Source organism: Thunnus thynnus, chromosome 9, assembly GCF_963924715.1.
Source record: "Thunnus thynnus chromosome 9, fThuThy2.1, whole genome shotgun sequence".
Taxonomy (NCBI): Eukaryota; Metazoa; Chordata; class Actinopteri; order Scombriformes; family Scombridae; genus Thunnus; species Thunnus thynnus.
In genome coordinates, this window is record NC_089525.1 from 15,341,037 (window position 1) to 15,356,861 (window position 15,825).

General features: G+C 36.7%; 1 protein-coding gene and 1 long non-coding RNA gene across 3 annotated transcripts; both read right to left on the minus strand.

Moving 5' to 3' along the window:
- Nucleotides 1–547: 547 nt before the first annotated feature.
- On the minus strand, nucleotides 548–6,247 carry LOC137189329 (pregnancy-specific beta-1-glycoprotein 6-like). The gene is made up of 5 exons (XM_067599114.1): nucleotides 4,911–6,247; nucleotides 3,770–4,093; nucleotides 3,152–3,409; nucleotides 2,930–3,064; nucleotides 548–2,674 (listed from the first exon to the last, which is right to left on the minus strand). Exons 1-5 carry the CDS (start codon nucleotides 4,957–4,959, stop codon nucleotides 2,505–2,507), a joined length of 936 nt encoding a protein of 311 aa, XP_067455215.1. The 5' UTR covers nucleotides 4,960–6,247; the 3' UTR covers nucleotides 548–2,504.
- A 365-nt stretch (nucleotides 6,248–6,612) lies between these two features.
- LOC137189343 (uncharacterized) lies at nucleotides 6,613–12,738 on the minus strand. 2 transcript variants are annotated; one of them, XR_010929616.1, is made up of 4 exons: nucleotides 11,683–12,738; nucleotides 8,853–9,178; nucleotides 8,413–8,544; nucleotides 6,613–8,179 (listed from the first exon to the last, which is right to left on the minus strand). It is a non-coding gene; the product is annotated as an uncharacterized lncRNA (long non-coding RNA). The 2 variants fall into 2 exon arrangements; XR_010929617.1 differs by having other exon boundaries at nucleotides 6,614–8,179; nucleotides 8,853–9,153.
- Nucleotides 12,739–15,825: the final 3,087 nt, after the last annotated feature.

Genomic DNA, 15,825 nt, shown 5'->3' on the forward strand with positions numbered 1-15,825 from the left:
TGGTGTGAGTGATGGTTGTGGCTGTTGTCATTCACTACATGGCAAAGAAAGAAGATTATTCATCTCTACTGATTATTTCAGTTCCTCATTTGTTATAAAAAAACACGCAACAAGGTGCAAACATAATGACATTCACACTGTGCTGCACTATGCTGTTGACCAGCAGTGGTGTCACAACATTTCTCTGTTATGTTCCTGGTGTGAAGCTCAACTTTGTCACATCATCCTCTCTCTCTGTCTATCTTTCTCATTTTCAAAACCTTTTTGTTGTCTTGTTCAATCTGGTTACTATGTATTGTTGACATTGTCCTTATTTATTAAAAAAATAAAGGGTTTTTAAAAATCAATAATCCTTCTCTCTCTCTCTGGTCTCATTAGATTATGTCTCCCTACACTGGTAAAATGCAAATGTCAAGTAATACTTAAAGACTTCTGACATTGCACTCACAGCAATAAACATACATACAGTAATTTACACCCAATATTAGAAGGTCAGAGAGTTTCAGTAAAGTATAATAACTCTATGATGTAATTTATTGCTCAGTATGCTCTACTGATCATTATTTTACCTTAAACTGAAGCATGTAAACATCTGATCTATTTTTGCTGGTCTCAGCAGAGTTTTATGAATCTGAACTGTCCATAAATAATAGTGACGCCTCTGTAAACCAGCAGAGGGAAACCTCACACCTACTTATACTAGTGATGAGACTGGAGGGTTTATTCAGTTCTCAGCAGGCATTAAAGGTACAATCTGTGATAAAAATGTCAACAAAAGGGCAGCTCACCCACATTTAAAACACAAAACTGATTTAACTGATACGTTGTTATATTTTAAATTCTGAGCACACTCAAATATAAATGATGTCACTCTTTTCTGAATTAAACACTTCAGTCATATATGTTCACATGCCAACATTTTATATGTGATAGATTCACATTTTGGGCTTTAATACAAAAAAATTTGTCAATAAAAAACTTTGAATACAAAACTGCAATTTTTACAATATATATAGTTACTAAATTCAACATACCTATACAAAAGTGAAAACCATGTATCTCCAAAACATCAACCTTTGACAGTGCATATTTTAATAATCCAGTGTGTTTAAATTGGTTTAATTTAAGAAGTAAGAAAATGTTTTAGATAAACTGAAGGATTAAAGGTGCTGTAAGCATTTTTTTTTTGTTAAAATAAGTGTTAAATAGCTCTACACTGTGATTGCCATCACTGATATAGAGTGTTTGGTTAATAACATGGATCTCCCAGTCCCTCCGCTCTGAAGTAAACAGAAAATATTTTTTTTGGTATCCTGTTTTCACTTTATCCAATCAGGAGAGAGAACTCCACAAAGAGGTGGTCCTCTCTGAGCGTTCACAGGCAGGCAGCAGAATTTAAGTGTGACTGACCATGGCAGAGCAGGTGAAACTACCAATTCCAGCATTTTCAGGAACAGCTCACACAACCAAATACACCAAGCAAAAGAAGACGGCTGAAGAAACGAAAGAAGAAAAGAAAGCAGCCAGGAAAAAAAAAAGAGACAGGAGTCATACAAGACCTGCATTTCTGTCAGTGGGGCCTTTGATCGCTGGAAAAACCTGAAAGCAATGCACAGCTAGCCGTACTGCTTCTGCACAGGTAAGCTATGGATATTTGTTAGTCAGCTGCTCTTTATTGCTGCTGTGACTAATATTGTAAGATGCTGTGGTGAAGACGGCTGTGCGTTCATGTGATGACGTGGGGAGGAGAGAGGGAAGTGCTAACTGCAAGAACAGACAGGAAGTTAAACAGAATGACAATATGGCTAACAGCCCCTTTAAGTGTTTTTAATCCCTCTGTTTATCTAAAAACTTCAAAATCACCAAATCTGGAAATACAAGGTTTTAGCTGGACAGCGAGGATATGGAAATCTACAGTACAATAATTTCCAAATAGCATCAAAATGAGTTTCAGTAATAAAATGATAATATAAGCTCTATTCACAATGTGACATTTTCCTTTAACATAAATCGACACATTCAGCTCATTTAGACATTAATGTGTCTTTGATTGTAACTGTAATTCACTTCAGCAGTAATGAAAGAAAAAAGTTTTGTACATTATCAACAGACAGTATCAACTGTAATGTTTCCTCTGTTCTATGATCACAGGCAGAGCCGTGGGGATCTGTAGGCTTTACCACTCTCTAAAGGCAGCAGCACACTGATGATTTTACAACAGGTCTGTTTACTTTTTAAATCTTTATAAAATATGCACTGAGCTCATCCTTTGCACTGTGATAAATGCAGGAAACACTCACCAAGACTTTTTTGTAAAGGTACTCACAGCAAGCTGCTGAGCTGTGAACACAGTGGCAGAAGTAGTTTTGTAAAGAATAAAAACGGGAGAGAGATTTCACAGTAAATCCTGTAATTTTTATACCTTTAAAGAAACATGGCCAATCACTGCAGAAGGTGAAAACCATCCCCATGGTTTCACAAAGTTAATATTCAGATGCAGAACTTCACAATTCAACCATTGAGAAGGAGTTCTCTGGATGGTCCTTTATTCGTGGTCTGGTGGAGGTTTCAACTTCGTTGTATTTCTTCTTCTTCCAAGCAAAATAGATGGCAATCCCAACCAACAGAGAAAGTACAACAGCTGCTCGCAAACCGCATACAAGCAGCGAATTATCTGTTCAGATACAGAGACACAAAAATCACGTCAAGTTTGCACTGTGACAGCAAAGTTAATTTTCAATTACCAAAGTACAACAGACGGTACTGGTCTGTGTGATGAGAGTGGAGCGTTTAATGGACACTATAATGTTAGTTAGTTTTCACTTATTAATGTACCATGATTCATCTCTGCTGGAGTTGGTCACAGTTTGATTGTAGAGTGTGATATTAGTGGCGGGTTTAATTGACACTATGATGCCAGTCTCCTTACCCACATTGAAGGATGTGGTGTCTGTGATCATGGTAGGGGTTGTTGTTGGATCAATACACAGGGTGTTATTGGCTGAAAACACCCACTGTGATATGTTTGTCCCATCGGGTAAGGTGCAGTTGATGAATATGAAGCCTTCGGACAAAAAAACAGATCAACTGTGACTAATGTACAGTGTAATTATCAATTATCAAGCTGATTTCTAGTTATTTTCTATCTTACCACAGGTAGATATCTTCTCTTCTTTTGAGACACTACTGATGTGATTCCTGACAGAGCAGACCAGTCGTCCTGAGACGTCTTGTTTCAGAGTGATGTTGTTGGTCTCTTTATTTCCAGAGAGGAGCTGAGCGTCTGTCAGTGTGTGTCCATCCAGAGTCCAGCTGTACTGAGGACTGTCCGCTCCCTCAGAGGAGCAGGACACCCTCATCTCTCCCTGGGACAGACACTCAGAGTCCAGCAGGACAGAGGACACAGGAGCTGAGAGAAACACACTCACATGACTTCTTAATGTGGCATTAAACATATTCAGTGTTTACAATGTAAATTTATATACAGAAGCACAGAATTAAATGCTTCAGGAAATGCAATGATATGGTTACATTATTTGGCAGAGGCTGACTGAAAATTTCATGTGAAATGTTTGTTCACAAAGGTAAAATGTATAAATAGTATTTGTATAGTAGTATTTGTTGAAGTGTATTTACTTGGTTTTATTTTCCAAAATCATTTGTATTTTATTTATTAATTAACCTATAATTCAAATGATAAAGCTGTTGCTTTATTATGAATAATACAAATTAAATTGTGAGATTAATAATAGCAAAAGTAGTTATTTACCTTGAATAGACAACTGAAGAGTCCGCTGTCCTAAATCATATGCATTTGAATCAAAGATGTGAAGGGTATATTCAGCACCATCAGTCCTGCTCAGGTTATTTATCTTAAATGTTCCATTACTGGGAGTAAAAACGGATCTGTCCTTCATCATATTATACACAATCGTATCCTTTCTCCCATGAAGTATTATTGTTGTTTTGTTTTTATACCATTGGTATTTAAATATTTCTGAGGCGTTGTCCATCAGCTGGAGCACCACAGTTCCTCCCAGAGCTCCATAACACTGAGCTCCATCCTGTCTGCCATCACAGTAGGTTTCAACACCTGGAAAATAGAAAAATAGTTAAAAAAAAAAATTATTATCACAACTGTGGTCATTCTGTTTCAACTAAATTAATGACCGTGACAATGTTTTATGCAGGTGCAAACATTCATGTTTTAAAATAGAAACAACTCCGTCTCTCTCAGAGTACAGTTAGCATTACACGGACCTGTCAGTTAATAGTAATATTTAGTCACATTTAGTCATTTAGATTAGTCTAGTTTTAGTAAATTAACCTCAAACATTCATTACAAACTCATAATATGTTTTTCACATCCACAGAAATTTTTTTTTGGAGATATGAACTTTTCCAAAAATACAAAATTATATGTTTTCGGGGAATTTGAATAAAATAATGCACAACACATCTTAAGTTTAAGTCTTAGTAATGATATAACTGAGTGTTTTTTGTTTGTTTGTTTGTTTGTTTGTTGTTTATTTTAGCTATTTACTTAAATATCTGAACTCTCAGTGAAGAAGTGCGTTTATCCTCAAAGTTTAATTTAATAGATTCACCTGTAGTAGATAATAACTGTAATTTTTACTGTACATGCACATGGATGTGGAATTGATATCCAGATTTGCTATTGCTCTAAGAAACAACTTTTTGTGACATTTTTTAAAAGCCTGATGAACCGAAGAGAAACAGAAACATCAGTTTCAAACTGCTGCAGTTGTCAATTGATTCTTAGAACTGGATTTATCTATAAAAGTGATCAGACTTGATCCTACAGCTGCATAAAAAGTCATAGTTTCACAACATGTTATTCATATAACGTTAAATCCAATATTAATGTGTCAAATAGTGAAACAGCTCACCATGAGAGACTCCGAGCAGCATCACCAACAGTCCAACCACAGCTTCCATGTCTCCTCACTGTTCAGCTTCTGTTGACCCAGTCAGCAGCTTTCAGACAAACTTCTCTACTTTATTGAATACAAAACATGAACATCCTACACTGAACAGCCTGAAATACAGTCCTGTACGTGATCGGCCTCAGAGGAGAACGTGTGGGAACTTTGACCAAGCAGAGCGTTGTTTCTATTCATCTTTTTATAAGCAGAGCAGGAAAAAGGAAGCGGTTCTTGGTGTTACTTCTCTTTTTAACCTCCAACATGACAGAGAGCCTTCACATGAACCCACTGACAGGTCATTATTATAACAGCATGTTGAGCTCATAAAAACACAATTAACTGTATTTTAAATTCAGGTTAATCATTAAAGTCTTCAGTCATGAAAAAGGCATAGTGCAATATATGCAAAGTGCAAGACATATATTGTATCTGAGTGATGGAGAATAATATTCAGTTCGACTTAAAAGCTTCATAAGAAGAAATTTCAGGTAAACACTGAAGGTTAAACAGTCAAATATTATGTTAACTGAAAATGAAGGATTGTGATCAACTTAAACACCGTTTAGTCATTTATATCAGTGTGAGGATTTGAGTTTTTATCTTGTGATTTTGAATACTTTGCAGCAATAATGCAATAATTATTACTTTTTTAAACATCATCCTCTAGTTATAGTGGCAGAACAGCATATTGTACAGGTTTGAACTTTCCTTATCAACCATTTAATTTCTTTGTGTCCTTTAATTGTTGCCTTTATTTTAGTAAAGGCTATTTGCAATAATATCCTTATAAGACCACATAAAATGTTTAATCTCTAAACCAATCTACAGCCACAGGAACATTGTTATGGCTATTGGCAAATGACTTCATCTCTTGTCCATGAACTACTGAAAAATAAGGTTAAAAAAAGCAACAATATGCCATAATTCCTAAATTCATTGACAAACTGAATAACGCATTTTTCTGCCATCAAACTGGGATTTGATGATGACAACCGTTCAACATCTTGACTGTTTATTTGTACTTATGGGGAAATTGAGTAGAAGACAATTTAGCACAAGCGAGTCTTTGGATTATTAAAACTGTCAAACCAAACTTCATTTTAAGACATTTCTGTTTATATAACAGTTGGTGTGAGTGATGGTTGTGGCTGTTGTCATTCACTACCTTGCAAAGAAAGAAGATTATTCAACTCTACTGATTATTTCAGTTCCTCATTTATTACAGAAAAACACGCAGCAAGGTGCAAAAATAATGACATGCACTATGCTGTTGACCAGTGTAATGGGTTGGAAATGCCACATGTTAAGTTTTTATGTAAACAGACACCCCCTAATTTTTTATTAATTATTTGAACTAATCTAACTCTGGTGTCAAGCTCAACTTTGTCACATCATCCTCTCTCTCTCTCCTGACATTGCACTCACAGCAATAAACATACATACAGTATTTTACACCCAATATTAGAAGATCAGAGAGTTTCAGTAAAGTATAATAACTCTGTGATGTAGAGTAATGTATTGCTCAGTATCATCTACTGATCATTATTTGAACTTAAACTGAAGCATGTAAATATTTGATCTATTTTTGCTGATCTCAGCAGAGTTTTATGAATACAGAACTATCCATAAATAATCGTGATGCCTCTGTAAACCAGCAGAGGGAAACCTCACACCTACTTATACTAGTGATGAGACTGGAGGGTTTATTCAGTTCTCAGCAGGCATTAAAGGTACAATCTGTGATAAAAATGTCAACAAAAAGGTCAGCTATATAAATACAAAACTGATTAAACTCATTAATTGTTTCTAAATTTATAACAGCACTAGAAAGCAACTACGTTAAAGCTCTTACTGTTTAATGCTTTGAAAGGTTTGTTTACATCAGTAATGTGTGTAAACATGGGAGCAAATCAAAGGGGTGTTCCATCAACGCAGCTAAAGAAAGCTGCGCGTACTTGATATAACCTGGATTCAATTAACGTCAACTTTCACTTAAGCCTCAACCCGTTTCACTAACATGATTCAGCCGTGTCTAGTCAACGCTAAATCTAGCCACGCTTGAACAATCATCATGTGTGCGTGTGTACGGGGTACATAAGCAGCCCCGAACAGTCGAGTGTTGAAAAGACGATACTATGTTGCAAAAATAGGGGAAAACGAGAGTGGAACAAACCCTGCTGATGAAATTATAGAAATTATATGAAGAATATAAAGATGTCATCACTGAAAAGAGCAATACTGTTGCAATCAACAAGGTGAGGGAGATGGCTTGGCAAACAGTTGCAAACAGATTAAATGCATAAATTATACAAGCCTACTTATTGTTTCATTTGTATTTATTAATAAATGAACATTCAGATCACTAGATACTTTAAGACTGTGGCTATATAATCAGTAGGCTAGATAACATCAGATATATGTTTAAAACAATGGTATAGGCTATCTTAGGAGAACTGACATAACTACAATGCATTTACTGTTATTTGGTCAGTTTGGTGTAGTGTGTGAAGCTTCTCTGACCTTGTAACCCTTGACCTATATTCATTCTTCACTGTTGCATCTCAACAGGAACAATCTGAATAGCCAAAACAGAACTGGGCAACAAGTCAAAATACAATACAAAAACATTTTCCAGAGTGGTAAGTAGCCACTCTGGTAGGGGGACTGTTACGCAGAACCCTGGCATCATGTACAGAGCCTGGATGGCCCACAAACACATCCAAGAATCTGCATCTTGCATTTCATATGGCCTGCATTTGTATGGATGGAAAAAGCTTGTCAGCACGGTGCAGGTTCCCTGGAGCTCTAATATGAATGTGGCATCCATCTATGGCACCAGCAGCATGGGCAAAAGCAGGACTCCGTGCAAGTTCACTGAAGCCTTGGGCAATGGTGGGAAGCTCCTGTGGCGATGGCAGTGAAATTACAGTTGAGAGTTTGGCTTTTATGTCCCTCCTAACTCTGTGGATCATATTGTGCACAGTGGTCCTGGGAATTCCAAATGCAGAGCTGACCACAGAGAGTGATAGCCCATGGGCCAAACTATACAGGAACACAAGAACCTACATCTCCTGGCCCCAACCGTGGTCACTTGGTGAGGTAATTCATTGAATCAAGTATGCCACAGTTGTTCGATTTAGACGAAAGTTCTTCTTGAGGCAGACGTCTGGATTACCGTACGACAGCATTATAGGGGTGGCATCATTTAACTGCATGTACAGCCCTCTGTCCGTCTGGAAAAAAGAGAATAACAGACTAAATGTTATTTGAATACTTTCAACACATCCAACATTCATCCACTTAGGTGATAGCATATGTATGGGCCTGTAGAAATGATGTTGTTACAATAAATAATTTATAGAACTTACTAAAGAAGAAGAATATTCTACATAAAGATTAGATATGAATATACCACTGCTACAAAAAAACAACACAAAAAAAAAAGAAAGAAAAAAGATGCAAGTACCTTTCTCTGGTGCATCAACGCTAAAAGGCGTCTTAAACGTCCATGCCTTCTGGAGGCTCTGTTCCTCTGATCTTCCAACAGCCAGTGGATCATGGCAACAGTTGCCGCTCCCGAAAGACACTGATAACATTTCTACAAAATGAAAGACAAAGACAGTGACAACCCACAAAGACATTGGGCCCTTTTTTCCTACAGGCACGAGGCCAGCACTGGGCAAAAAGCAGTCAGCAGTTATCTCATCTCTCCCTTTGACAGACACTCAGCAGGACAGAGAACAAAGTAGCTGAGAGAAACACACTCAGATGACTTTTAATTATAACACATTCTCAGTCAATCTATACCGTTACTGATGAATAACAAGGCAAACATAAAATAAAAATATACTGTAGGATATCTATCAATATTACTAAATTACCCTGCAGGCAAAAAAGGCTCTTTACCTTGAATGGACAATTGTAGAGTCCGCTGTTCTGATTCATGTCCATCTGAATCAAAGATTTGAAGGGTATATTCACCACCATCAGTCATTCTCAGGTTTTTTTATCCTAAACATCCCATTACTGGGAGTAAAGATGGATCTACCCTCTATCAGATTAGACACAATCTTATCCTTTCTCCCATCAAGTATTTTAAAGTTTTGTTTTTATTTCAATTGGTATTTAAATATTTCTGAGGCTTTGTCCATCAGCTGGAGCACCACAGTTCCTCCCAGATCTCCAAAACACTGCATCTCCATCCTGTCTGCCATCATAGTGGGTTTCAATACCTGGAAAAATAGAAAAATACATTTTTAAAAATGTTCACAACTGTGCTCATTCCATTTCTACAAAATTAAAGACTATGACAATGTTTAAGGTATGTACAAATATTCATGTTTTAAATGGAAAAATTAAACATGTTATGCTTTTTGTGATTTTCTGTCAGTTTTATACTGTTATGATATTGTATGTCCGTGTTAAATATGGTCGAAGTTCCAAAACTTGAGGTTAATGTATATAGAAAAGCTCCCTGCAAGTCAAAATCCAGGGCTTCAGTCTACGCAGTCGCTTTGTTCGTGTTGTTTTTTTCTGGTAGTGTCTAGATGGCAACCATAGATTTGTGAAACCCTCGCCAGAATTGTAAGGAAGTAGTAATTTTAACCAACGCCACATTTCAAATGATCATTTTAACCCAAACAATTATCTTTCCCTAACTCAAGTGGTTTTTGTACCTGAACCTAACCAGAGCTTAACCTTACCGTTGTCACATCATAAAACAGCGAGACAAGAATATTTTGAAGCTACTCTAGAGTGTTTCACTAACCTAAAGTTAACCTAGAGTTACCATCTAGACATGACTGTTTTTTCTACCTTAAAGTTTTGTTAGTTCCGTACTCTTTGTTGCTAAGGTTGTTGCTAAGGTTTCTCCATGTATTGTTTGTGTTGTTCACTCTCATATTTCAGCTCAGATTTCATCTCCAACATGTACAGATGTATGTAAGAAGTTGACATTTGGAGTAAAGAATGAGAAAAATAAGTGAAATCCAACTACTATAGTTTGTTTCATGGTTTGTTGACGTAGCATCCTGAGATGGCGGAAGTCTGCCACTTCCAAGAGCTGGCCAATCAGAACAGAGTGGGCTCATAAGGAGGGGGCCTTAAGTAAGAAGTTTCTTAACTGTAAAACATGCAAAGATATTCCAGTAAAGCCCCAGATTAAAAATATAAACCTGTAAATGTGTGTAATATGTCCCCTTTAAGTTCGCTGCACTCTGTCTCTCTCAGAGCACATTTAGCATTACATGGGCCTGTCAGTTATAATGTTTCACTGTAGTACATTTAGTTATTTACTTTAGTCTAGTTTTACTAAATTAACCTCTCCTAGTCATTACAAACTCATGCTGTGTTTTTTACTACAGAACTTTAAATCTGAGGTTTTCCAAAGATACCAAATTATATGTTGGAGGAGGAAACTTTGTATAAAATGATACACAAGACATCTGAAGTTCAACTCTCAGTAATTTCTATGGGGCTCCCAATAAAATAATAAAAACATAGTGTTAGTGTTGGCATGATACAACTGAGTGTATTGTTTTTTGTTTTTTACTTGAGAAAAAACTGAAGGGACGAGAGAAAATTAAATATCGGAGGAGAAGAAGTCCTTAAATCCTTAAAGTATAATGTAATACATTCATCTGTAGTGGACAATAATTGTAATTGTTTCTGTAAATGCACACTGATGTGGAATTTAATCTCCGTATTCTCTATTGCTCTGAGAAACAACTTTTTATGTTTATGGTGAATGAAACTCGTCACACAAAGTTTCAGCCGTCTGAGGCTCATTAAGAGTTATTTGTGTTTGTGTGTGGATGAGGCCAAACTATATCAGTGTTGAGCAGGACATAAACAGTGAAAAGGACAAAGTGGTTGGCAGGTTTGCCACTTTGAAGGAGAGGAGGATGAAATTTCTAAAAGGGACTCTGAAATGTACAAAGTTTGTTAAACTGTTCAGATTATTTTGTTCCATGGAGGATATTACACAAATGGACCAACGTTACACTAAACTACAGCAGTCTGAGCAGGGACAACAACCGGTGAGTGAAACATCCATAATTAGTCTTTATTAACTTAAATTTTAGTTATGAAGAAATCAGTCAGTCTATTAGATTTATCTGTTGTTTAACTCCGCGTTTGCCGCATCTCAGCACCTGTCTGTGTCACTGCCTGTGGTGTTGTAGACTGTCCACTTTGTATTTGAATAAGTTGTAGACTGCCATCTCTATTTTATGTTTATGTTATTCCCATGTAAGAAAGACATGGTACTGAGACAGTGCATCTGGCTTGTTGCTGTCTATTGGCGGTGGTGCTGAACTGTTTGTCAATCAATGTATGTAGAGCTCCGCATGCTGTCCTCAGTACTGAAACATTTGAACGTGGCTGGTGACCTGTTGTTTGGCTTCACTGTATGTTTTCGTAGACATAGGCTTGCTTGGCTCAATGATAATTTGTGATTATGGATAGGATATATCAGCTATATTTTACAGCTGTGAATTTTAAAATGACTTTATTAGAAGGGCCCCTTGAGAATGCTTCGCCCCCCCTGTGCTGAGAGTCTAGCTCCGCCCCTGTCAAGACCCCACAGGTGGATTCCAGTTCATTTGAGCTGCATAACACGTCATTGAAGAACTACTCACTATACTTGATCCTACTTGATAAAATGTCACAGTTGCACAACATGTTACTCACATAATGTTAAATCAATATTAATATGTCAAATAGTGAAACAGCTCACCATGAGAGACTCCGAGCAGCATCACCAACAGTCCAACCACAGCCTCCATGTCTCCTCACTGTTCAGCCTCAGGAGAACATGTGGAAACTTTGACCAAGCAGAGCGTTGTTTCTATTCATCTTTTTATAGACAGAGAGAGAAAAAGGAAGTGGTTCTAAGTGTCACTTTTCTGTTTACCTCCAACATGACAGAGAGCCTTCATATGTGTGATGGACTCGGTGGATGAAAAGAAAACATCCTTCCCTCCTTCACACTGAAAGAGGATTTGAGACTGACAGCTGACTTTTCTAAAATATCCAATATCAACAGTCACAAAAATAGATCTTCTTATGTCCAGGTGATACCGTAAAACTTGCTGTCTCTCTGTCTCAAAATTGTGACAAAATAAGCATTTATATGATATATTGTGGCTCATAATTCTCATCTCTAAATCAATGATAACAAGTCAAATTTGAACCCACTGAAAGGTCATTATTACAACAGCATGTTGAGCTCAAAAAAATCAGCAAACTATTGTAAATTCAGGTTAATCATTAAAGTCTCCAGTCATGAAAAAGGCATAGTGCAATATATGCAAAGTGCAAGGCATATATTGTATCAGAGAGAATAATATTAATTTCAACTTAAAAGCTTCATAAATTTCAGGTAAACATTGAAGGTTATATAGTGGAAAAGTAACGCACACCAAGGGTTGTAGTGAGGTGCTGATCACTGGAAGCAGATTCAAAAGCAGGAAAGATGTGTTGCACACTTTGGCTCCATATGTATTTCTTTTTCATTATGATGACGTTTTGGCCCTCAGGCCTTCATCCATGATTGTTGATCTGAGGCGTCTTGTTTCAGGGTGATGTTGTTGGTCTCTTTATTTCCAGAGAGGAGCTGAATACAAGAGCGGAAGAAGAGGAGAGGGTTAGGTGGTATTTATACAATTGCCGGAAGTAGCGTAGTTGAGGTGTGGTCCTGCTCCTGAAACTTCACTTAATAGCTTCAATAAAATTCTAAACAAAACATGTATAATAATATTACATTTTTAAGTTCTGCTGCAGCCATAAAAACATGGTGTCTTATAGTGTTGAATATTTCAGTCATGGTAAGTGTCATGAAGCTGCATGTGTGCGTGTTGGAACAGTGTCATACAGTATTTTTTTTAGAGGAACTTAAGAAAATGTTGGTGGGACATTCAGTGTTCAATGGGTCAGCTGATGATATCAAATTTTAAATTAATTTTTAAAATTAAAATATAAAAATATAATGATGATATTCGACCTGTTATGTTTTAAGTGTAAAACAGATCACAGTACTCAGACAGGAAATTGGTCTGTACACAGATATGTGACCACAAAATATTTCCTTATATGCACAAACTAAAATTCGCTCTTCCCATACAAGCAAATACAGTAAAACTATATTTCTGGAGTCATTGTGATAATTATTACTCAACAGCATTGTGAGATGTTTTCATTCTTCCTCACAGATTCAGTGAGAATACAAAAGATATTGCATATCTCCAGGTTTCTTAAGATTTGATCATTTAGTCAGTTCTGATCTTTGGTTAGTGGAGAAATTAGTCCATTTTTGTGTAAGTCAGTGATCACACTAACTTGGAACAAGCCACTGGTTTATTACATCTAAAAAAACAAATCATATGAACAGAGAGCCTTCATGAAAGACTGCCCTAGACAGAGCATAGAGCGCGTTGATTGGCTTAGCCGTAAACACATCTACAGGTACGATGGCTCATAATGAACAAACAGAACAATTATCTAACTAAATGATCTACAGTAAGTGAGAGGGTTTCCACTGTTCAAATTAAATTGAATTAATTTTGTGCTCTCAACTGATATTTGTAAAATTCTTTCATTTGGATCTCACTTTCAAAAATTTTATTAGCATTTACTTGCTCCGCAACCTGTGATTTCAAATTTAACCCACCAGAAGCTTTCAGATTGTAACAACATCAAACCATTTACTGGCAGTCGATCGCAGCTCTAAACTATCACTAAGCTATGTGTTGTGTGTCATACTCAGTAATGAACAGGCTATGCATGTGAAACTAATCCCTGAAATCCTAGTTGTCAGTTGATTCTTGTTTGTTAAAAGTATTTATTTGGTCAAAGCTGTTTTCTAGCCCGGAACAGTATTTAAGCTGCTTCAGTTAGGATGATGTCAAACTTTACTTATTGACTAAAAGTGATCTTGTGGCTGCATAAAATAATAATAATGATTTCTAATTTAACATAAAACATCTTTTTGCACAATATCAAATCCAACATTAACATAATAGTGAAACAGCTCACTATGAGAGACTCCGAGTAGCATCACCAACAGTCCAACCACAGCTTCCATGTCTCCTCACTGTTCAGCCTCTGTTGACCCAGTCAGCAGCTTTCAGACAAACTTCTCTACTTTATTGAATAGAAAACATGAACATCCTACACTGAACAGCCTGAAATCTCTTCTGTTAGAGATCAACCTCAGAGAAGAAGGTGTACAAAAAGTGTTGAATTCAGCTACAGGTTTTATAGGTGGAGAGATGGAAAGGAAGTGAAACTTGACACGGTCGTTACTTACAAGAAAGAAAACCAGACACCAACTTCTTCCTGTGGTCTTTATGTTGTCATGACTTCTTCATCTCCTCCATCTTTCTTGTACTACTCAACAGTCACAGACATATCATTAAGCCTATGACAAACAAAACTCTGATACTATACTTTACACTAACCTTACATTTAATTTGGCAGACGATGAGGTTCAATCCAAGCCACAGGTGACAGTGATGCTTCATGTCAGTCATGCAGTACCAACCTAGCAGCTGTTGTCTGCTGTATTTCAGTTCCCTTCCATGATGCTCAAAAGACGTCAGGACAACTGAAAACTTAAGACACAAACTGCAAAACAAGTGATTGATCAATCTTTTAATACACAGAAAAAACATTATCGATTCAATAAATGAGGCCATATTCTACCATCAAACTGGGATTTTAGAATGACAGCTGGTAGTTCAACATGTAAACTGTGTATTTGTGCTCATGGGGAAAAGATTAAAGGCCAGTTTAGCACAACTATGTCTCTGGATCATCACGTTTGTATCACAGCTGAATTTGAATTGTATTATCCTCACTGCAATGTAAATCATTGACTCCTTCAAACTGTAAAATTCCACCTTCAAAGCTTTTTTGAAGGTGTTGGTTTATGTGATGTTGGTTTGAATGATGGTTGTTGTTTCAGACTGACCACAGGTCCAGTTCCTCATTTATAACAGAAACACTTGTGCTAAAAAAAAAAAAAAAAATGCTCACACTATGCTCCAAAAAGTCCTTGTGAGATGCTCAGACGTGTCCTGTTGGTCCGGTTGATGAAAGCTTGTTTGAAGTTCACCACTTAACTCTGTCATATCATCCTCTCTCTCTCTCTTTGTGTTTCTCAGTAGATTCTGTCACTCTCAAATTTCATGTACAACAACCAGAGTGTGGACTCAAACTAGAAAACAGAGTCAGTGGCCTTAACGGGCCCCCTGTTGACGTCAGCTGATCAAACTTGATCTTAAAATATTTATTTTACGATCTATTGATAAATTCTATGAATATTAAATTATTGGTCACCAAAGCATTTATTCAATCAGAAACTTACATGCTCAGCATTGAAGAATGGGCAGGAGCCACCAGTTTAGGTTTTATAGTTGTATAATGTTGGCATAGAAGGTAGCATCACATGACTGTGTCACGACATACAATGACAAGTTTTTTTTAATAGGTGAAAAATAAATGTTTAATCGTGGTTCAGTCTGATCTTTCAGAGTTCAAGTACAGCCGTCGAATGTCTTTGGATCAAAAGCAGAATGACTGCTGAGTAATTTGGTCCCCATAAAATAAAATGGCTTTTTGATCAGATGGTAAAAAGATGCCAGATTGTTGGAGCAGCTTTATTATCCTGCCTTTATGCCGTCAGAAGTTCAACTGTGTTTTAAGAAGTGGGCTCAACTAAAAGATTATCTCAGGTTGTGTTAGAACACTACAACTATCATGGGCCATAAACACTTATTTTATGGCACTGTGAATCAGCTGAATGGCATGTCATGGCTGTCAACCTTTAACCCCAAAGTCTCACACCAAACCAATCATGTAACCTCTATCTTTGATTAAA

Bases quoted from the DNA above. Each gene is read 5' to 3' on its own strand.
- LOC137189329 (XM_067599114.1), bottom strand. From the start codon at position 4,959: ATGGAAGCTGTGGTTGGACTGTTGGTGATGCTGCTCGGAGTCTCTCAT. The intron at 4,094-4,910 runs GTGAGCTGTTTC...TCTATTTTCCAG, and splicing joins GCTGCTCGGAGTCTCTCATG to GTGTTGAAACCTACTGTGAT. The intron at 3,065-3,151 runs GTAAGATAGAAA...TTTTGTCCGAAG, and splicing joins AGAGAAGATATCTACCTGTG to GCTTCATATTCATCAACTGC.